Source organism: Atractosteus spatula, chromosome 2, assembly GCF_055471065.1.
Source record: "Atractosteus spatula isolate fAtrSpa1 chromosome 2, fAtrSpa1.hap1, whole genome shotgun sequence".
NCBI lineage: Eukaryota > Metazoa > Chordata > Actinopteri > Semionotiformes > Lepisosteidae > Atractosteus > Atractosteus spatula.
The window spans coordinates 28903286-28927610 of NC_142707.1; the positions used below are offsets into that span (position 1 = coordinate 28903286).

Sequence of the window (24325 nt, forward strand, 5' to 3'; positions counted from 1 at the left end):
GTCTGCTACACAGGAAGTTTGGTACGTTCCTAAGCAACGCAAATCTACAGTTTGGGGTAGCCGGAGGGAAGTAGGAGCCAACTGGGTCTCAAACACCGTCGCGTTTCCTTTTTTGGAAGAGATCTACAGCGCAAAAAACACGTTTAACGAATACACATAATAAAAAACGTGCCGCCAGAAAAAAGTAAATGTTAAAAAGGCAAATAAATCCGGAAACGCAACTGTTGGGTTTATTCAATACTGGAGAGAAAAACAGAAAATAAATACAACTGAAAAAAAAACAATAAAACAATTGGCAAGAATAGACAAAAACCTTGTCACATTTCTCAGCCTCCTACATATGCTGTCATAAAATAAATCTTTTTTCTTAAATATTTTTTTCAAACTTTTATTAAAGGATTATCAGGTCGTAAATAGTGGGCCTTAGTGAAAAGTTAACAGAAAAGTTTGAGCTCCTCTCATTGAGTATCGCTGTTGAAATGACCACGTGGCATTTAACGACAGGGTCGATAGAGTTGTTTCAGAAACTATGGTAGAGAAATACATGTAATCAAGTTTAAAGCAGATATATGTTCGCTACGTGTCTTTGAAAATAATATATCGAAAAGAGATCATGGGTCAACGACAACAATAATAATAACAATGCACCTTTCCAAACCCAAGAACACTGTGCATAGTGATGAAGAAAAATAAAAAAGTACAATAAAAAGTAAAAAGAAAAAAAAACATACAGCATACAGGTTTATACAGATATAATGTAAGGCAGATATACAGTAGTAAAACGTTGAGTTCTGAGTGTGGATTTGTTTAAAAAGAATTGGAGAATTTTATCTGTTGCAGAATTGTTGAAATGACCACATGGAATTTAAGGAATGGGCCAATAGATGTTTCAGAAAGTTTGGTAGAGAAATACATATACAGTATATCAAATAGAAAGCAGAGATATGTTTGCTACATGTCCTGGAAAATAAAATTCATGAAAGATCATTTCTGACGGTCATGGTCAACACAACCACCAATAATAATAATAATAATAATAATAATAAGCAACTTTCCAAATCCAAGAACGCCATGCCAAGTGATGAAGAAAAAGAAAAAAAGGTACAATAAAGGGTTGAATAAAAAAATAAACAAGAACATACAGGGTTATACAGATAGAATTATATTGAATTCTGGACATATTGCATCTTGCTGTCAATCCTCAATGTTAAAAATGCATGAACTGGCCACTCAGCATTCGACATTGATAGAAATTGCTTAATGAAGGAATTACTGTATTTCAAAGGTGAACATCTCAAATGTCTTAAAAGACATTATAACTAAATATTTCATGTGGGGCTGAAAAGACAGAAGAGGTGACTCCCAGATTGCTGACTACCTCTGGTGCATGAAAGAGGAAGCCATCCACCATTACTGTGAAGCTATCCAGCTTTTTCAGCTGACATTGTTATCCACCAGTAAAATTTCTGTTCAGTCACCATTTGGTGACAAATTGGTCAGATGGGCCATGGCTCATCCAGCCTTTTCTGACTCCTGTTCCTTCCCCAGGCTCTTGCAGGATTCAATTAATTTCAGCAAGGGACACACCTCCTCTCCAATCAGTGCCAACCCTTCTGCCGGGTGCTGTGCAGCATGCAGCATGTCAAAAAACGAATGTCTTGATTGGTGCGGATGGTCAGAGTACCATGACCTCCCTCGTGCTCTCTTTGTGATATATGAGTCACTGTTATAAGAAGAGATGAAAAAAAAAATCATTTCCACACTGAGAATATGCAAAAAAAAAACAATTGTTAATAAAGAAAGGTTATCTGGTAATCAGTTACACTCTACAATTTCTGATTGATATTATATTGACTTATTAGCCTAGTTGCAGAGTCTCATCCATGAAAACTCATCACAAACCAATGTGGACTTAAATGAATCATTCACCCTACAGCCCTGATTTAGCCAAGAGTGACTGTTATTTGTTCTGACATCTGAAGTCTATGCTTCACGGTACACAATTTCAATCCACCATTGACAAGTGGTTAAAGGAGCAGAAGAGTTCTATTATTGCTGAGGAATTGCTGTTTTGAAGGACAAATGAGAAATGAAATGCACTGAAATGAAGGGTTTTCACAATGAGAAATAAAGCCAGTAAGGTATCTTCCTAGGTTGCAAAACATGCTTATTGTGTAGTGTGGTCCTAGATAATGTCAATATGTATATATTCAATGTATAATAACTGAATGTTTTAAAACACCTTTATAAAAACATACTGTCAGCGTGACAAATGAACATCACCATGACAGCATTCAGACATGCCTTTTGGTGAACCTCTAAGTATACTGATGCAAACTGACAGGGAATGACTCCTGCCCGTTTTAGCAGCAGGTGTATTCACACAACAGAATCATTGTAGAAATACCTGCATATGGTTCCTAGAGTAAAAAAATAAAACATGAAGGAAGAAAACCTTTTTCATTTTTGAATATGGATTAAAAATCTACAATGAGAAAGGATTTTTGTACAGAAGCCAGTTCAATTAAATGTATGAAAAGTTTCTGTGTTGTAATGAAACAGCTTGTTTCAGAAAGTTCCAAAGATGTGTAGGCACAAAACACACCAGTGCTGCCTGGCTCTAGGCATAGTTAAGAATGATACACTAAACCCTAAATACTGACAGGGGATCATAAAGGGCATCTTCTCAAGACTCCTAGACTAGCTACTCACTTTGAAAGAGCACCTCCCTACAGAAGATAGAACATGTTTTCATAAGAGCCAAAACCAAACTCTTAATTCCACAGTGCAGCATCCCAATATTGTTGCAAAACAGGAATTTTGCTGGTGAATTATAAGGATGAATAATTGATGACTCAGGAAGAGCAGTCCAAGTCCAGCAACAGAAATGAAAGAGACCAAAGCTCAGAGGGACAAAAATAGCAGACAAGCAGAAAACAATCGTCGTAGAGAAAAGTGGGCCATTACATTAGCTGTTCTTTCCTCTGGAACTCCCCAAAATGTAGAAGCCTACCCTTGAGAACATCAGAAAATTTAAAAAGGAGATATTTAGCTAATTTGGTTCCTACTACTTAATTTGCCTGAGGATCTCATCCAGCCATTTGCTGTGAGAAGCCCAGGGTTACCTTCAAAAACATAACATTCTCAGTTTGATAGTGACTCAAGGGAGAGAGACCCTAGCTCTCTGCCATGCATGACCGCATGTGCACAGCTGCTGTGCTCAAGAACAGAACGGCACACAGTGACCACACCCTACAGCACCCATGCTGTTACTGACACAGTCATGTTAAGTTCTCTTGTTTCTACATGTTTCACATGTGGTGTATTGATTGTTTAATTAGTTAATTGGTAAAGGGCCAAGAGCCACATTTTACATGGGGCTAATTTATTTGGTTAGTCTGGAACAGTATATACAGGAGCTTAGGGTATTATTTGATGCTGGGCTAGTTTAGAGCAGGTTTGTGTTTCATGTGAACATAAGATTTGTCTTAATAAAGTCTCTTTTGCACAGTATTTTGCTGTTTATCCTGATTTCAATGTGCTAAGGCTCAGGCCTCACGAGACACCTGTTTAGAGGGAGGCCTATCATGGTATTATATTGTAGCTTTCTAGGAGAAGGTAGGCCCAACATGAAATCGAAACCCACTCATTTGTTTCCAGGGCAAAAGCAATAGCTCATATGCAGAAGGGTCCGCAAACCCACTGGCATGTACTGTAGGAGTCTTAAAATTTCAGGGACATATCCATTCTTATAAATGTGTACAGAATTCATCCCAACAATGGCTTTCACTATTACTGAATTTAGTGCTGGCTGGAAAGACTCTATGCTTTGCTGCTGAGAAGTTTTCAAGGGATAGTTTTCGAATCCTATATACTGTAACTTATACAGTACTTCTACACATGTGCTGTATGCAATATGTATTGGTGGTATAATGACTTACACTAAATATTTTCAGTTTTAAACAGGCTAAACATTCAAGCCACACAACCCAGCTATGGGGGACTGCATCTGGCAATAAAAAAAGGATATTTGAATCCTTCCACGACAACCACTCTCTTTGTGTTGTAGCTAAGGAAATATTTAATGTTTGTGTCATAATAGTGACCCTCTGTAGGTAGTGTAGTTTAATAGTGTAGCTATTTTTAAGGAACTAGGACCTTTCTCCCTTCACAAGTTTCGGATCCACCAGAACCACCAGTGCACTTACAGACCAGCACAGGAAGGTGATTTTTTATTCCTCTAGCAATTACAATGATATACTGTACCAAAAGAACAAAAATAAAAGTATTCACAAAGGACAGCAAAAAAACCAAAACAAATTAACATCATTGGCCCCAATCCAAAGAGCAAAGAAAGAAAAAAAGATCCCAGGAAGAACTCTTCACATAATGCACAGTTCTGTCTCTCTCCATTCTTTGCCATGTCCTTAAAATCCGATCATTAAGTAGAAAATGCAAAACACTCCAGTGCCAGGGTCCTCTCCATGATATCTCCCTCTGTCCTCCCCATGAGTACTCCCTCCAGTCTGGCAATCCATCTACAAAAAACAAAAACCCAGAGCAGTCTTTCAGTTGTCTCACTTGAACTTCTCATGTCTTATTAGTCAATGAGCTATGTGTTTCAATATACCTCCCCTGCAAACCACAGCGGGGGAAGAAGAGAGCACCCAAGTCCCCAGGCCTCTGCTGACCTATAGTATCTTCTTTCTGGCCAGAACTCCAGGACTTAAATAAGGAGTAGGAGTGTCCAGGAGATTATGGAATGTACTGTAGACAGATACAATTCTGTAGATTTTATTTTACTTTTATTTTTTTGTTTTGTTTAATGTGAATTTCATTATTTTTATTTGCTTTGGCAACACTGATTGTACCCATCAGTCATGGTAATAAAGCACCTTGAATTGAGTTGAATACAAACAATGCAGATTGCCAGGTTACATGGCCATCCTTCCTTTCACCATTGTCTTTTCTGATTTTAACCTGCTCAGTACCTCACATACAGTATCTAATATGTCACCCTGATTTTGTGATAACTGGTACTGTAGGTGTCTAGGCAAACAGTATCACCCAGTCTGTTGTCTTTTGTAGTGTTTGCTCTAGAAATAGAGGAGAGATAAGCAGACAGAAATGCAGACAGAAATGCAGAAAACACCATACATGACAAAGGCACGGGCCAATATACAGTATGTATAATATAGCTCCCAAGCCGCTGCCCTACTTTCACTTTTGTCACCCCTTGACATTTGTTCCTTTTTTAATTGGAATATTAGCCAATGCAACAGCAAGCTGCTCTCCTTAACTAGATCAGGATACTAAATTTATACTTAATGCATTATGTAGATAGATTTACTTTTTAAGTAAATGGTTTGAACAAGTATTAAGTTTTTACTTAATAATTTCAGTTTTTATTCTCATATGCTTATACTGCTACTCTTTGCTGGCAACCTTTTTTCCCTGTTGTACTCATGACATTTTTTCTGATGTTGCTTGGAATGTTCCACCACATCTCCATACCCAGTACAAAAAGAACATGAGTCCTTGAACTGAGAATAGCAATTATACTGACTGACAAATTAACCCGTGGTGTCATTGATACTAAGTTGTGAGATCATTTCAAAACATAAATAATACCAATGGTACTATCTAATGGTGTAATACTGCATCAAATATTGTTTTTACTTTAGAATAAAATTTAAATAGCAATTTAAACAGCTTTTTAAGGTTAAATCGAGATGTACAAGAATCTGACTTTTCCCCTGAATAGTAATCAACTACTGGTAATACTGATATTACTGACACCCAAAGAAGGCTCCACAGCTGAAACATTGTGTTTTCTTTCTTCTCTTTTCAGCATGGAATAAACCTGTTGCTCCTTTGCAGCCTACGCATGCTAACGCAGCTACCCACCTGATATTACTGATACAGATGTTAAAGGGAGGTGTTCTGGTGGAGATCAGAGGACTTCTATTATACAGCATGTTATCGGATTTGTTGTGGGCTGTTCTGCTGAAAGTGTCTGTGAAAACAGGAAATTATTTTTCAAACCACAACAAAATTTAATATATTGTTGAGGTAGGTGACAATGGAGGTGTCTAAGGCTCTAAGTGTGTAGCACCTTGCAGTGTAAACATTTCCAGCTTCAACACAGAGGGGGTGTTTTTTGAGATGTAGTGGGCTCAGAGTCTATTCAGAGAAAGAAAAGGAAGAGAAAGGAGGGGAAAATAGGGTGAGAACATAAGAGAAAGAGTAGAAGAAGAGAGGGAACTTAAAACTTGTGCCAGGTGAGAGTCCCTACTTCATCGTCATCCAAAAAAAACCCCGATTGGAGCTTAGTATTTGAATCTTGCTACATTGAGCTCATTGTTCAGCATTTTTATGGAACTTGGGTTTCCGGCTTAAAAGATACCTCGGTTAAAGACAGTCTTTCCTACTTGTGGGAACATTTTTAGAATAGTGAGATAGGCTCCCATTTATTTTGTGGCATCCGGATTTACAGAGAGAGAGAGATTTATCTGCAGGTTGTATTGCATTTAGTTTAGGGGGCAGCTTATCTCTTCTTGGGCTTCTACAGGCATTATTTAAGAGTCAAGTACTTGGTAACAGCCTGGGGTTTTCTGGGTGATTTAGATGTAGGCCTCTGAAATGGCTTGTCTGTAAAGTTGTAAATACAGTAAATTGTGTGTGGTATGTTTATGTTGTGTGTAATAAATATTTGTTTGACCAAGTGTGCATGAATTATTATTCTTTTCACAAAAGGTGTGCCAGGGAACAAAGAATCCACATGCCTCTAACCATACCAACCACTTGCATATATTCCTGGCAGAAATCCTTACAAGTTTGGGGTTATGAATATTTATTTTATTCATTGACTAAACCGCACTATCAGTTCCTGATATTGTCCATTTCTGTAACCCCACATTTGTAAGAATATTGCATTAAATATACTGCATTATATTATATCTTAGTATAGTTTAATTAGTACTTAGTATACTAAGATCTAAGGAAATTGTGATAAACTCAGAAACTATACCTGAAAATATGTATGTATTTTCAAGCATGTATGACTGAATGAACTTTAAAAAAAGTATGTTAATGAGGAGTAGGTCTTATGTTAATCTGAATTCCATTTCAAACAAACTCATTTTATTGTGGGAGTACTCTGAATGGGTTGAGAAGTCTGTTATATAATCTCGCTGTAGAGAGGAACACTGCTCAGGAATTCCTCACAACTGTATAAGTGAGATGTGGATCAATGCCAAATCATCAGAGTTAAGCATGTGAAACAGAATATTTGTAGAAACTTAATTTGCTTTTTGCACATTTTATTTTCTATATTACTAGTATACAGACATGACAAATTCCAGTTATTAATGTAAATCTATGGGAATACCTGAAGGAAGTTTGAAGTGCTTGGACAACCTGTAAACACAGTATGAACTGGGGAAGACAGTGGTTCATTATCTGAATGTTTGACAGCTTCAAACAAGTCTTGTTATGCTTGATAAACACTTATCAAAACTTAAGCCTTCACCGTGACCTTACTGTTTGCTGAAAAATTAATACCTTTAAAGTCCTTGATGGCCCTTCAACATCATGTTTCATTAACTTCCTCTGTCCAGCCCCGGATCAAGCCAATCCATAACATACTCTGACAGCAATACTTCCTTAAATGTTGGAACTTGGAGGCGCCTTGGCTAGACAGGTGAGAGAGCCCTTGCAAAGTTGATTAGCAGGGAAAGGAGACCAGGACAGGCCGGAGCCAATGTGCTTATGCTCGCTCTAACACAGGGTTCCCCTTTATGAAAGAACAGGGGAGGACCCTCCAGGCAGATTGACTATTTTCTGCTTTTTCACTTAATAAAAATAGGAAGAAATCCTCTTTCTTTCTCATTCCTGTTCGTCCAGCAGATCTGTGGTCTTTCTCTCTCTGCCTTCATACTGTATCCATTTCTCTGCTCTGTGAATTGCACGTACCACTGTAATGAAAAGGGCAATAAAACTGTCTGTGAGCCTGTAAAGGTTGTCTCCAGCCTGTCATTCGCCTGGCTGCCAACACCGGCACTACCAGGAGTGTTAGTTACAATACCAAGCACTCAGCTTCTTATTCTTCTCCACGCGTTCAAAAACACAAGGATTGTGTCTTATGTTCTGCAGTGAATTTGCACACATTTTAGTATTGTGTTTATGGATAGCAGAATAAAATATCAAATACAAATCTCTTAAAGAAACATTACTGTCAACATTCATCATTTTGGACTATCCAGTAAACATCTATTTTTTAATTGATGACTGTATGGTTAGCTTTACCATTCTGGTTATAAGTTGGTTGTACTGTATGAATGAAGCTTGTGCTGTTTTACTTTTGTAATTGGAATTGTAATGCACCTTGGTTTGGAACAGTATATTCACGATCCACTCCCCCCAGAATGGATTGTTCCTGTGTCATTTGCCCTTTCCCCACTGCCTCTTCTTTTCCCACTTTTTACCCCCTGTAAAAGGACTGAGAGACTGTTGCTCTCCCTCTTTCCGCTGGGAATTAGTCAGGAGCTGCACCTGTCTCTCTCCTCTTCTTCATGCCTTCTCTACTTCTGTGAGCAGCACTCCCACTGTAAAAAAGGGGCAATACATCTTCCCTATGAGCCAGAACAACAACGTCCTAGTCTCCCTTCTTCCACTGCCTGCCTCATACATGCTCAAAATCACATTACTAATAACAAGTAAATTGATCATAAGAAAATTATAATAACATGGAATTAATAGGGTTGGCATTCATTCTGTTACAGTGTATGGGCACACACTGTGCAGAGAACCTGCTCCACATCTTAAGCTACCTCTGGACATTTCCTTACATCAAGCAAGGTTTGTGTGTATTTTCTCATCCTTATTTAATTCAGCTAAACACAGCGAGAGTGATATTTGTATATTTCATTATACACAGAGCAGTTGGTGACATTTTTAGATTCTTTTTTTCTCATATGGCATTAAACTAAAAGCTGTTTTGTGAGTAGATCTTCACTGTTAATCAAATCACTTATGTGTTGCGGAATATGTAACAATATGTAACAATACAAATCAAGATTGTCCAAAATGTTAGGCAAACTGCCTCAGTGCTTTAAATCCTCCGCTCCATTCATTTTATTGATGCTGATTTTATCTTCTCCATTGTAATAGATGTTATCTAACTATCTGTTTAAATGTGATTTGTTCAAATCTATCTGCAAAGCAAAGGCTAAATATATTATTTATGCTTTTACAGTTTAGTATTTGCAACTAATACATTAAATACCACAGCTGTCATTAGTGACTTCTGTTTCAAGCCACTTAAATGAAGTCAGAACACAAAGCTTTTGCCAGTTCCCCCCTGCTAGTTTCAGATGCAGTTCAGCTGAACAAACTGTAATTACATGACAAGGTCCTGTAATTCACAGATGAAACAGGCTTACAAACGTATGCCCTTTTAAAATGTCATTAATGTAAATCTGTCGGCGCTGATGATAAACAGATAAAAGGAATTGTATTATTCAAGCTTATCATATTTTCTTTGGTGTTTAAAATTACAAATATTAATCCATTTAAATTAACCTCATACTATTTGAGCACTGCATTGATGGATCCATAAAATCATTAAATGAATTACAGTTAATCAAATGTTAAGGCAGAGCTCTGTACACTTTGTACATGATGATGATTGTGTGTGGAAGGACAGCTGCTCATAAAATGTAAACACCTAATAAGTTTTGTATGAACACATTCAAAACAGAAAACCAAAAAGGTCAGAGTATAATAAATGACTTGAAATACCTTTTTGCAATTTTCTTCCAGAAAACCAAATCCAAATAAGCAAAACAATCTTTGTATCTGCAACAGCAGGACATTTAGCAACAACAAGCTAAGCATATGATTAAATATAGATTATATAGAATAAAAAGCATGTTGGTTTGAAAGACATTGAGGAAGTCAAACAAAATTGAAAAACAATATACAGTATAGTATGTAATATTGTACAGTAGTCTGCTTATCATGATGAAGTTTGTAATACAAAACAAATCAAATCTTTTAATGTTTTACAACATTTGTTTTTCGCTATGTTTACATTCATTAGTTAAGAATATTAACATTTTCTGTGACACTGATTATGTTTTAACACACCTCGGAAAGGAATTATTAGAAATATTAGAAACATTTTAAAATAAAGACAGCAAATTCCTAAAGAATTTTAACTTAATAACATACAGTAGGAGTAAATTTGCTCTCTGAAGACAGGAGTTGTTGATCCAATGATGATCACTAAAAGCCCTAAATTCATGATAAAGTAAAGTGGCCATGTTAAGACAACATGGTGGTCTGTTGGTAAGAATTAGCTCTACTATCCTGGGTTAGATTCTGGAATGGTTGTGAATGTGATTTTCACGTTTTCCCCTTGTTTGCTTTGGTTATCACTTGGGGCTCATACTGTATTTTGAGTCAGTTCCCAAATCCATAATTGCTTACTCACATTTTTCTTTTAGGAGGGAATTTAATACTGATATCTTGTAAGAAATATTTGGTTTTGTTGGTTGTAGGGGGTCTTATTTCCATTATAACTAGTGCTAACTATGCCGATATTAAGGGATAGAACCAAATGAGCACTCTGGGACAAATGACTTTTTCTTGTTTGTAACCACTCTGATGCTCTTTAAAATTAGGCTTATTTATGGCTTAATGTGCTATAGCATTCGTGTTTATCAATATGTTTTCCTTATTATTTGGAGAAGAATTTAAATTGTTTTACTTTTATCACACATTTTCAATTTTGGCTCATCTGATACCAATTATTTTCAGAACTCCTGTTTCTTTATGAAGGCTAACAGCTTGAGTGAGACCATTATAAAAGTCTCATTAAAATAGTGCTGCTAAGATCTTGTGGTTAAAAAAATTAAAATACATTATTCTTTTAATTTATACAGTAGATTAGCTCTTATACTTTATGTTACATATTTCATACAACAGATTATTTTGACATTCCAGCCACTGATTACCATTTTTGTGAATCTAATTTGTTGGACTGGAATCTGATTTTTGTTGTATCATGTTGTTATATGAATTTCAATGCCAATACTAAGAGCCTGAACTTATGAAAACATATGAAAACACTGAGTCATTGAACCTGATGATAACATACTCTGTCCTGTACACTGGGAGATCAAAGTTAAAAATGTTTTTCTTTGTTTTGTAGATTAGCGATTCGTATGTGTGATCATGAGACTTAATCTAAATGATAAGTAGAATACACAATTCATTTTAGGTAATTCCATTCATATTTTACTTATATTAGAACAAAAACATACTTTATTATAAACCCAGTGATTTCATGGGGCCATAAGTATTGAGAAACTTTCTCTACTTTCTAACCCCTTTGTCCAATATGTCTATCCTGTCAAGAAACAGGGGCAAGTTGGGATATGCCACGAATGGGTTACCAGTCCATCACAGGGCACACACTTACATCAGGGTCAATTTAACAAGAAGCCAATTAACCTACAAGTATGTGTTTTTTTTCTGAGGGAGGAAACTGGAACACTGGGAGAGGCCACAGAGAACATGCAGACTCTACACAGATAACACCCCAGGTCTGAAATTAACCCAGGGCCCCAGCACTGCAAGGCAGCAATGCTAACCACTGCACCACCATGCTGCCCAGGAACACATTCATTTTAAGTAAATTGCAAAAGTTGTTATTTAATTGCATCTCTGCTTGAGGCAATAACTACAATATATGCATATCACATTGTTTGCTTTGTGTAACCATTTATGATACTTTGCTGCAGCCACTTTGAGTTTGTAGCTATTCATGGGATGTTCTGATAACGGCCTGTGCAAACAAGAAACTGAAACTCCAGATTTAAACCCAACTGATCATGTTATTTACATTTTGCACAAAAAAGTAAGCAAGAACACCCAAAGAATCACAAGAAAAGAATCATAAATAACAGTTTTGCCATTTCTATCTTTTATTCCTTTAAAAAAACCATGTAGTTGAATAGATCACCAAGAACTTTCAACAAAATGAAAAGCTTTTAAAATTCTTAGTCGTGAATGAAAAATTATTAATTGTCATGCCTGTTACATAATTTGACATTTCCTTGAAAGTATAATTGATAACAAGGACATCTGCACTGACTTTAATTTTTGCATGACTTTTATACTTGTTACATTGAATAGTTCTTATCTTTAGAAATAGTCTCTGCATTTCTCAATCTATAGCCCCATCATCTACTGTATCTCTGTAGGTATTCCAGTACATTACCACGTACTGTAGATGCAGTAAACTTCATGCCATTCTCAAGATAAGTTCAAGGCCCACTTTTCTAATATGATAATTCTTCTTTTTTTCATGACACATATTAAAATTAAACCTTAGTTACTGTATTAACAGATACTTTGCTTCAGTTGTGTCACTATTCCTTGTCTGTAGATTTTAATTAAAGGGTGTTAAATTACAAGATGTTCTAAATAGTTTAGAAATAAGGGACTCCTGTAGATTGGTAATAATCTCAAATTTAGGTTCCCTTGGCATGGCACTCTTACAGTGAATTTCTAATCAACAGGGAATGTTGCATATTCTGCCGGCATGATGTTCAGTGTGCCTGCCTCACAGATCTTTGGCTCTGGAATGGGGTACCTCCTGTGATACATGTTCTCCCTTTGTTCACAAGGGTTTTTTCTAGAGTGATCAGGTTTTTTCCCACCTTCCAAAGACGTGCTGGCTGAGTTAATTAAAGTCCCTAGTAGTCCCCGGTATGTGCCCTGCGATAGACCGGCGTCATGTCCCACTTTGAGCACTATGTGCTTTAGGGTTATGCTCTAGGTACTGTATCTCTAGATCTTAGGAACATAAGAATGGTTATGAGAAGAAACTATTACATTCATCTGGCCTGTTTGGTACAGTAGTTAATGGGTGATCAATTGATTGGAGGATTTCCAGCCATTTCTTGAAAGAAGTCAGGGTATCAGCTTCAACAAAATTGCTGAGTACTTACTAAAACAAACATATACATACCTAGTTTTTTAGTCGAGTTAACACCCCCTGTTAATCTAAGCTCCAAGCATTAGTTTGTTCTTTCATTTTCATTTATTGCTTCTTTCAGGTATTGTTGTCTTTACCAGTTTAATGGAAATTGTATGGATGTTATACTAGTTATTGTGTAGCATAATATTTAGAATGTATAATTTGTAAACATAATTTATAATTTATAATTTTATGATTAAAACATAAAAAATAATTTATTCACATATTTTAACATTTTAAAAAATGAAATGTTACATTTTGATTATGCACGCTATGAATGTACAGTATCAATCAAAATCACCAGACAGCTTAATGCTCTATCTTACTTTTGCAATTGTGTGTTTTATTCTATCTTTGACTGCACAACATTTATTAACTAAACATAATATACCATTTTTTGTTAAGTAAGACATTTAGATTAGGTCATTTCGTATTTATTGTATCATGCAAATGAGATCATGCAAATATTATTCCTCTACATAATTGCTTCATAATACATTTAAACATAACAGCTGGCATTAAAAAGAGGTGCTGGTAAAATCTGCTTGTTGTAACATAAAAATTTATAGTGCCAATATATTCAAGTACATCCATAAAGTCCCTGAATGAATGGAAAGAATCTGAGATTTTTTTGACATATTATAGTGCTGCTTTTACAATAATTCACCAATGAGATAAACTGTGGAACCAATTATGCTCATATAACAAAGGATGAGGGTACTTATATCAGGTCTCCTCACAGTATTCTCTGTTCAAGACAAGGTTCAAGTGCCTTCAGCCTGTCATGCTATTCCATTAAGACCAGGGATATAGCTGGCTCCTTTTGTCCACGCTGATTCCAAATTATGACCAAAATTATACACAATATTCTAAACGACTCTAACATAATTTACATTTTATGCTTTTGACAACATGCACTAATATTTTTTGCCTTTATTTCTGCCCCACATTGTCTTGAAAATAATACATTGTAAAATACTGTAAGTACTTTAGAAACACTGCTTACATCCTGTATATTTTTATGTATATACAACATATTTTGCCTTGAATACAGAATGAAAAAAATGGATTTGGTAGACAAAAATGTATTTAAAAAATTGATTTTGCAAACAAAAATGTATTACATACTGCTCTATTTTCCTGACTGACATTGTGCATTGTGCTAATGTACTTTATGTGTGCCAAGTTATAATGTCTTCTGCCTTGTGCGCTGTGTTTCAGTTATAGGCTCTACGTTGCCAGGCTTCTTAAATACCACATGCAAGGATGAAAAGAGACTTAAACAGCCAAACATTTTCAACAAGCAAATAAAAATGACTGACTAACACATTATTAGATTGTGGGCAAGTAATGCCTGAACTATTGTAAACTTAATGAATGCATTTTCTGTATGTGAAACTGCATTTCTCATCTATATTTAGAGTATATTCTTAAAGCTATACATTTTGTGAATATTGAATCTTCACATGCTTAAGAAGCTTTAAGCTTTTCAGACAGAAACTCTTTTATTCAAAGAGAATAGAGCACATGATACATGTTGGAATTTATCAGCCATGTGACATACAACTTCTTCCATCTGGTTTACACTGCCCAGACACAATCTAAGAGCAAACTGAAGATAAATGAATAGATATACAATTTTATGACCAAACAATAGCCACAGATAAAAAAAAAATATATACTCTTACCAATCATTGTTTTAAAACTTTAAGTCCTTTAAGTTGTGGGATTTATTCACAAATGTACTCACAATGACTCCAAGACAAAAGAGGTTCACTGTATTTTTACACAAAACAGTGTGATGCTGATAGTTTCACATATACAGTAGCACAGTACACAATTAAAAAACATACATATTTTACTTTAAACACAGTGATACATTTAAATATTCTAATGTAACATCTGATGTATGAATTTTTTGTTTATTTCTCGATTCATATTCAGTTTGGGGTTGCACAGTGGTGCAGTGGTTTGCATTGCTGTCTAGGTTCAATTCTGGATCTGGGGTGCTATCTGTGTGGAGTTGGTATGGTCTCCCCATGTTCACGTGGGTTTCATCCTGGTGCTGCAGTTTCCTCTCACAGTAAAAAGTCATATTGGTAGGTTAATTCGGTTCTGGAAAAAATGTTCCACGTGTGAGTGTGTGCGTGTCTGTGTCCATATCCCATCCAGTATGTATCCCACCGCGTGCCTGTTAGTGGCTATGGATATGCTCTGGCTCCCCTGTGACCCTGATTTGGATTCAGTGGTTGGAAAATGGATGGATATTCAGTTAGATGTGTTGTGTATAATACTCGACTGTTTCTGATCTGTTTGCAATTGGTCATACAGTACGTCATACAATCAGTTAGTTATACAGTAGCTTTAGAATAAACTATTTGTGTTGGTCATAGGCAATTTTATAATTTTAAAAGGAATCGTAACAGTATCATTAAAGAGAGTGAAATAAAATAAAATTCTCATTATCAACAACAATAAAACTATTACAGGCATGTAGGAAATACTATTGATTCACAAAGAAATAATGTCTTTTAATCGAATAAGAAAAATATAGTTTTCCCCTGAATATAATTGTTGAAGAAACATATTGCATTTAATACCAAAAAAACCTTAAGAGTCCTTAAACATCAAAGAAGATTCAATAAGTTTTACTTATTTTTATAAGTTTTAATCATCTTCAGAAAATTTACAGTTATTATTTTTTGACACAGTGGCTCTAAAAACATTCACTGATAACACAAATTAGTGTAATTGAGAACAAAATGCATTCTCTTATGTGCAAAATTTTATTTTATTTATTTTCATTTTAGGTAGAGCACATGTGAGCTGATTACTGAACAATTTATTTTTCTAGGTTATTTTCCAAGGTTAGGGTTTTGTATCTGGCTCATGTGTATCTTATAAATATACTGCAAACTAATATATTTACAAGGACATATCAGTAAAGGTGACAAAAGTAACTTAGGCTCTGACTTACTTCAGAATATATTTAACAACATGTCAGGAAAGCGGTTTAACCATGTAATCTGGAGAAATACATTTGAACAGACTGTTTTTGAGAGAACAGGGCACATGTGTAAAAACCAAATTTACCAAAGCAGATATTAGAAAATTGCCAAGACAAGTCATTAGATGACAGGTCATCCTATAGTGGTTCTATTGGAAAGATCAAACTCTCTCAAATTTAATGCTTGACTCTATGAAAGGTATTCACAAGGTTGATACTTGTAATATGTGTGATAGTTGACGTGATATTACATGAAACAAATGAATAAAGAAGAGCTGCAAAAAATGTGCATAAGATGCTTCTTTTATGACTGACACACACAAATATTAGCTTTCCTTCTGTCTACATTTCTGTTTGTAGTTTGAATTCCTAGCTTTTTGACACAACCCATTTCTAAAATCTAGCATCTTAAAATACTACTAGAATTATATGAATGATTTCCATGACCCACAAATTTCTCAAATTTTAAAAAGGAAACAATTAAAAAGAATGATTAAAGATAAGGAGGATCAGAAATGGTGAGAGTTCAAAGAGCCTCAGGTACTGTATGTAAATAAAAAATTCAATGCAAGGACGTAAGAAAGGTTACATGACAGGAGGCATGTACTGTACACAGACCAAACACATGCTGGTAGGTTAATTGACTTCTCTAAATTGGCCCTGGTGTGAGTGTCTGCATGTTTGTGTCTGTGTGCCCTGTAATGGACTGGCATCCCATACAGGGTGAATCCCACCTTACGCCCAATGCTTCCTGGGATAGACTACAGGCCACTGTGACCCTGAATTGAATAAGTGGTCATTGAAAAGTGAGCAATATTTATATACTATTTGCACTACAAAATAAGATAAGCGACTTTGCCGTGTCACCATGGAACAACATCTCTTGGGTCAAAAGCAAAACTCAGGCCAAGAAATATTTAATTACAAGAAATGGCAAACATACTAGACAATCCCTTTATAATGAAGGGATTGATTAGACAATTGTAAAATTCCTTTTTTATCTGCATACTCTTGCTGTAGCAGTCGGGCATATTACTCCCACAGGCCACTGTGGTTGCCAACAGCAACACTGCAACATTGGTGTGAGAAAAAGTAAATGCAGTATTCCAGTGAGTGAAACTGTGGTACAACCTTAATTTTAATTTCAAGAATAAGATTTCTTACCCGTTTAACAAAAAAAAAAACGTTGCTTAGACCTGTTTGAAAACTGATGTACTTTTTTGGGGATATAAAAAAGGCTAAAGAAAGTAATACCACATAAATACCATGTTTTTATCTTGAATAAAGATGAAACATTTTCTGTTTCTGTTTCATTGAACCTTATTATGAAGGATTTATTTTTAATAAAATGAGCACCATATACTGTATTATCCATACAGTGCTCAAGCTGCCATTCTGGTCTTATGTAGGCATCACTTTATGGACCAGATGTCCAAATAATCCAATTTGCAGTTCTGTTGCATCCTACCTAGTAAAAGAAAACCTTTATCAGAGGAGCTCCAAATTACTGATTTCAATCTGTTGCAAAACTTTAGAGAAAGCATTCAGTGAGCTTTGTGGTAGCTTTCTGAATAAGTAGCAGTAGGTCATTTGTGATTAATTTGGCATGTAGTATAGCCTACTATACTACACCAGGTCTTATATCCTAGACTAGAAACTGAAAAATGTTCTGGGGAGCTCTCCTGGTCTATCTTACTAGGACCAAACTAGGCACTAGTAACAAAAAGGAAGGTGGAGAAGGGGAAGCAAAAAAAGAAAGCACATTTTTTCTGAAGGTGTCCAACACACATTTTATATTTCTCTTCTCTCAGCTAGACAAAAATGCAGCTGTTCTTGAGAAAATAAGAGACACTCGGCATAACTCTGATAATTATAATTTGCCTGTGATCATTATAATTTCATTTGTATCACACACTCATAGATCAGGCATGTTTCTGATACACAGCTTCCAAGTCGTCTTTGAGGTAATCTAGTACTTATTTGGTGCTTCACATAACTTGAACAGACTAGAGAGAAAAAGAAATACTCTTTTATAAACCTACTGTATAATTTAGTGTCTGGTTGATTGTTACTCACGGGGTGGTGATAGATTGAAGCAGCAGCTTAGGATATGCCTTCCAAAATTAACAAACAGGAGCTATTCTAAGTCCTATAATTGTACATACAGTATCATTGTAATGTTTGAGAAACCTCACATATAAAAATCTACTCCATTTATATGGTTGCTTACAGGAATACCTTGAATTAAATTTTCAGTAAGGACGAAGGCATATTTTTTATTTGACTTTATTTGACTGCCAAGACATATTGCAGCCACAAAGTTTTCACAAACCTTTGCAATTAAGATTGTACTTGTTTAATACATCACCATGGAGAGCAAGCTGGGGTATGCAAAAAGACAAATTCCTAATGCAAGAAATTGTATATGGCTAATAAAGTTATCTTATCTTATCTTACCTGTTATAGAGTACATTATGACACTCAGTACAGACAATTTCGTTCAACTAACATTAAATGTATTCTTCCAGCAGATTTTTAGATATTTAGGGGCTAAGGTATGCATAGAGTTTTAAAAAAGATCTTAAATTGTGATTAAAAAAATCTAATGACCTGAAATTAATAAATCATATTAATCCTGAGAGCCTCACTCAACAGTGGCACTGGAGCTCCATAGTCCAGAAGACAGAGTTTTCAAGCACAGGCAAACCTTTAGTCAAGTGTGGCTGGGATTCCCCAAGTGACACAAATTGCTGGAGTACAGTCAGCACAGGTTTCTCAAGATTGCAACGGTTATTCTAAGGACCTGCTGGGCACAGCTGGCTTGTACTGATGTCAGTGTCTAATGCACACTGACCTTCAGCCAGTGCTAACTCTCCTGTAAATCACTGCGGGACTTATAATGTGTCAGTGAAAGTCCTTATTCTTTGCATTTGGAATTTGGACAATTTCAAATATTATGAAAAAACTACATGGAAAATAAAGGTTTTGTGTTCACTCTGGTTTGCAAAAATTCTATTATGTGCATTATGTGCACATACAGTACAGTAATAGCCATTATTATGTGCATTTTTAATGCCAATGTGTATTTTAAAAGATTTTCATAGAAAAAACTTTTTAAAAGTAATTCAGCAATTATTTATTGTTTGCTTCTATAATCCTGGTTGATAAATAAGAGACATTATTGCCAAACACAGTGAAAACAATACTGTTCTTGTTTCTCAATGCACATGTAAAACTATTTGCATTTTTGAAAACAGAAAGGAACACAATCAATCATATTGATATCTGAAGCCTTTTAGAGGATCCGATACATTTTTCTCTAAAGGTTTAACAGGATCACTTTACTGAACTACTTAAAAATTACAGATCGTCGTCAAACATGAATGGTTTAATATTATGTGATTTTAGTTTATTTCAATGAAAGACATGCACACTTCAGATTCATCCTTTTCTAGTTTGCACAATCTGTTCAGCCATTAATTAAAACAAAATAAAAATCCTGCATCCATTTCAGTTTTGTGTCATAAGCCTCTACAACGCTAAAAAGCAAATATTTGTAGGTAGCACATATTAAATAACATGCAGAGCTGCCCAAAACTGATGAATAAAATCGCCATAGTAAAGCAGCTACCAGTTAATGATAAAGTTCCATAACATTTAAGTAAAAAACAAAATGGCTGGTTTGATGACTGGTGTTTCAGTGCATTTCGGATTGCTTGTATAGAGCTGCATATGCTTAGTTACTGTATATACTAGTATGTAAACTATTAGTCCACTTAAAAGTATTTAAAGAAGAACGACACATTGCATTTAAAAAGAGTGAATTTTTTCCTCCATTATACTTGAACCATATAAATGATAACAATAGGAATGGCAGTAATGTTATTTTTAAAGGACGTCATTTGCAGTATTTATATATTTATATTGGTTATATAATTATAATTTATATTTAGATGTAAAACTATTGGAATATAGTGTATAGGGAACTCAGGGGAAATATATTTTATATTTTGCTTTTCTAATAGTAATTTTATTCTTGTCATATATTTAAGCATCTACCACAGGCCTTTGACAGATCTCTACAGATCTACATTCACAAAGTTAACAGCCACTACTTTTAATTTGAAATAATTCCTATTCAATAAACTATTTTTTACATTTAAAATGTATCTACTAGTGAATTTCTAAAACATTCAGAAAAACACATGACTTGTTTAGTCTGTCACTTATATGCAAGAAAGGATTTAATAAAGATGGATTTTCAAAAGCTGAATAAAAATAGAACATTAAAGATTAGAATTAGCTTAGAGGAATTAAATGATTAATGGCTGCAAATATTTTAAATAATAAAAAAATGATATAATTTGTCATGTTACCTCTTTTACACTGCTTCAATTAATCTCTGAAAGCAACCCACTGAATAGAAGGCAGCTCCACTGACCTTTCTCTAATACTGTAACTGAGTGTGCTGCATAATTATTTAAGCTCATGTTCATTAGTGTTATATGCAACCCCATCCTAAAAGCGCTCTTAATGTTTTATACATTAGTTTACTGGAAGGTACATTAAAAATGATACAAGTGAATTCCTGAATCTTAGCAAATTATTGCTAAGCCCTTTAAAATGTTCTCAAACAATAAACTAGAGATGTTTTGATTCATGCTAAACCCATCAGTCCTTTTATTGTAAACATTTTACATAGAATGATGTCCTTAAAAGTGTCTATGAAGTACCTTTTGCATTTTGAAACCTTGATACTCATGGCTTTACAAAAACTTACTAAAAAAGATTTTCATTTTTTGCAATATGAAACAAGCTACAGTATGTGATTAATGTAACTCTCTTTATTATAGTATGTTGTATAAATACTTATATCCAAAATATTAGAGAAAATATTTATAAAATGAGGTACACACTATTTAATTACATTAGTTATCTGTCAATACTACTGTTTATTCCAAAAATAAGTTAGAGGCTAATGCAGACATTAATGTAACCTTTACTAAACTACACTATGTGAGAAAGAGGCTGTTAATTGAATAGAAAGTGAGTTTATTCTAACCTAGGCCTGGAGTTGGTTTTTTAGAAACCCTTTTTACAGACAACTCTTCAGCTTGGTACAGGCATTCCCCAAGTCAAAAACATGCTCAATAAGATATTATTCTTGAAGGTGTGATTCTAATTAAGTGGTGTTCAGTCATAATTCAACAGATGGGAGCTTCTCAGCACCCTCAACCAAAAACAGACCCCAACTGTCTGAACCTGCAGTTCCTCTCATACTGAGCAGGATTACTACTGCAATAACACATCATCCACAGGGTGAAGTAACCAGTCTTGTGACATGAGAGATATGTATGCTAACCCGTACATGCTCTCTTCTAGAACTAGAACTACTTGCAGCAGAAAACTGTATCATGTATGCATGTACATGAAACACATGTACCTGCTACATACCAGGGAGAGAATCACAAGTTCACTGTATTTGTGAGACAGAAAGCCAGGACCCTAATCACGGCTAAAAATGTAAGAAAAGTGCTAGTGATACACCTACCTGTATATCAAAGAAAAAAGAAAGTCACAAGTGTATGATAAAATAAAAAAATATAAGAAAGCATTCAAAGATGGGAGAAAGACTAGTAAAGTGTTTGTAAAAGGCACCTAGTTAAAATTTCATGCAGCAGAAACATTTATTAAATCAATTATTTAATTTAATGGATTCAGCTATGTCGGTTACTTAAGATGTCTTCAATGGAAATCAGTAGAACTCTAGCACTTAAACCAAATAAAGGAAGACAAACATATACAACCCTCTTTTTCTCACTGCAAAACTAAAGCAGAAGCTATATTCATAAAAAAATGTTAGGTCATAGATAAATGAAGCAGCACCTTTCAATGTTTTCATTCTAATTGCTCAGACAGGAATGTGATATAAAACAATTGTGCCTCTGTGTGAAGGGGTATATTAAAACAAGAACATTAAAAATTAATCCTAGCCCCCATTTCTACCAGTGAGACCACTGAAGGCTAAAAGGGCTTAGGACTCTGGGCCCAACTTAGCCAAACCATTAGATTTGAGGAATGATAATATTAACATTGTGAAAGTTTTCTGAGACATACCACATGATGCCACAGTGCCTAAATGGCCCACAGAATTACAATTACAAAGTAGTGGTAACAGTTAGCCAGAATGAGGTCAAAGACTGTATGAGGCTCCTTGCCCAGCATTACTGACTTTAGCTCAAACTGACGTGGGATTCAGAGTTTAATGTTGAGTCCTGAAATCCAGTCCTTGACTTGAATGTTCTCTCGATGAGCTGTAACGCTAGCAGCACTGGGACTTGCTCTCTGCTGCCACAGCTTCCTGGTCCAGTTTCACCTTGTCTCCATTATTGTCCTCATAAGGCAAGCCCTTGTCATTGGCTAGGATGTTCTCCACCAGGAAATGGGCGGCTTCATCCACATTTATGTTATCCTGAAACACAGCAAAACAGACAGTGAGGGCTGGCACGTCAAACGCAGTGGCGTTAATTCAATTACCTCAACTGCGAAGTAAAAATAACTGTAGTTTGTTCACTACAGTATACCTTTCTGTGTGTGACATTAAAATGTAAACTTAAATAAAAAATAAAAATAAAAATGTTTAATGTGGATTTTGGAAAATATTTTCATTTTAGTGGTCAAAAGAAGATAGACCCCAACTTAAATTTTACAGTGAGAACTAACCTTTCAAAAAGTAAAATAAAATACCTAAAAACATTTATCATTTTTTTAACCGCTTCTTACATTTCAGAACAGAGTCCAATCCCAGCATGTAGCTGGCGCAAGACAGGGTATACCCTGGATGGGACACCAGTCTATCACAAGGCAGACAAAGAAATGCGCACACTCAAACCAGGGCCAATTTTTCCCAGAAGTCAATTAACCTACCAGTATGTTTTTGGACTGTGGGAGGAAACTGAAACACCCGGAGGAAACTGACATAAACATGGGGAGAACATACAAACTCCATGCAGACAGGACCCCAGTACTAAAAAACAGCAATGCTAACTATTGTGCCCAATACCAAAAACCAAAAAATAGAACAATTGGTTTATTACTTCTTAATAGAACCAAGCCCATCAGTTAACATTATAAGCAATGTCATAAGCCTGTATTGTTTGAATATGAACATTAACTGGATCCTTAAGCACATCCAACTTTACTAAATGCTGAACCTAAATATTTACCAATCCTGTTACTGTTGTTTAGTTATTTCTTATAACTGTCTTATTTAGTTATATAGCATTTGATTGGGCTGACTGTGAGAATAAAAAAAAATAAAATAAAATTCCTCACTTCTTTAAGGGCGTCTGTGAAAAAACCATCAGTTCCTGCCAAATAACTAGTATTTAGTCCTCTGACACTGAGGTTCTAAAGGGTCTAGGTTATATGAAATTGTATTAAGATAATAATACATAATGTAATTTATGTTTAAAAAAATAACACTCTGGAGAAGGAAGCCATCACACCCTGAAGGAGGAACACAGTGTTTCCTGATCAATAAAAAAACACAGGAAGTATAGTTAACAATGACTGAAAAATTGCTAGAGAAATATCCAATGAAGTCACTATACACTGAAACAGTGGTTTATTTACTGTGTCCTGTTATAAATTACATTGTAAGATTCACATTACATTTCCCTGATGATTTTTTCTATTACGTTACGTATTACATTGTGTTCCACATTTTTGGTATTCATTTTATAATGACTTATATCCCTTTAAATCATAATTAGCAAAACTGGAATCCAGTGATAATTGTATGCTATTCACCTCAGTGCTGCAGAAAATAAATTTTAGTATGTTTATCAAAAAAATAAATGCACAATCATATTGATTTGTAAAATGGGGACTAAAGTATACTGTAGGTCAAATAGGCTCCTAGATCAGTGATCACCTGCAAAATTGTGCTTGTGGTTTTGATAAAGCAAAACACTCAACAGCTGTGATGTGATGTGAAAAGCACTTTGACCCATTTCACATTTTGCTGGGTTTTATTGCTTTAAACTTGGAAACAGAATTGGCTGAAGGCAAGTTCAAAAAGGACATCAAGTGAAAAAAATAAACACAGAAACTGCAAAACATTTTATATGAGTCTGGAAAGCAATAACAGAACAGGATCTGCCTCCCTTATGTCAGTCATGGATTACATCCTAATACAGACACTTTCTCATTTTTAGGTGTCTATGACAAAAACCATAACTGAAGAAAAGTCTGAATCAAAGGGACGT

The 24325-nt window shown here is 35.1% G+C and overlaps 1 protein-coding gene across 1 annotated transcript in view; it reads right to left on the reverse strand.

The window, feature by feature from the left end:
* Nucleotides 1-18325: 18325 nt before the first annotated feature.
* Nucleotides 18326-24325, reverse strand: part of rab32a (RAB32a, member RAS oncogene family) — a 48808-nt gene continuing 42808 nt past the window's right edge. Inside the window, exon 3 of the mRNA XM_088938445.1 lies at nt 18326-22527. Coding sequence (XP_088794571.1) covers nt 22378-22527 — 150 coding nt within the window. The 3' untranslated portion in view covers nt 18326-22377. The remainder of the gene's footprint in view (nt 22528-24325) is intronic.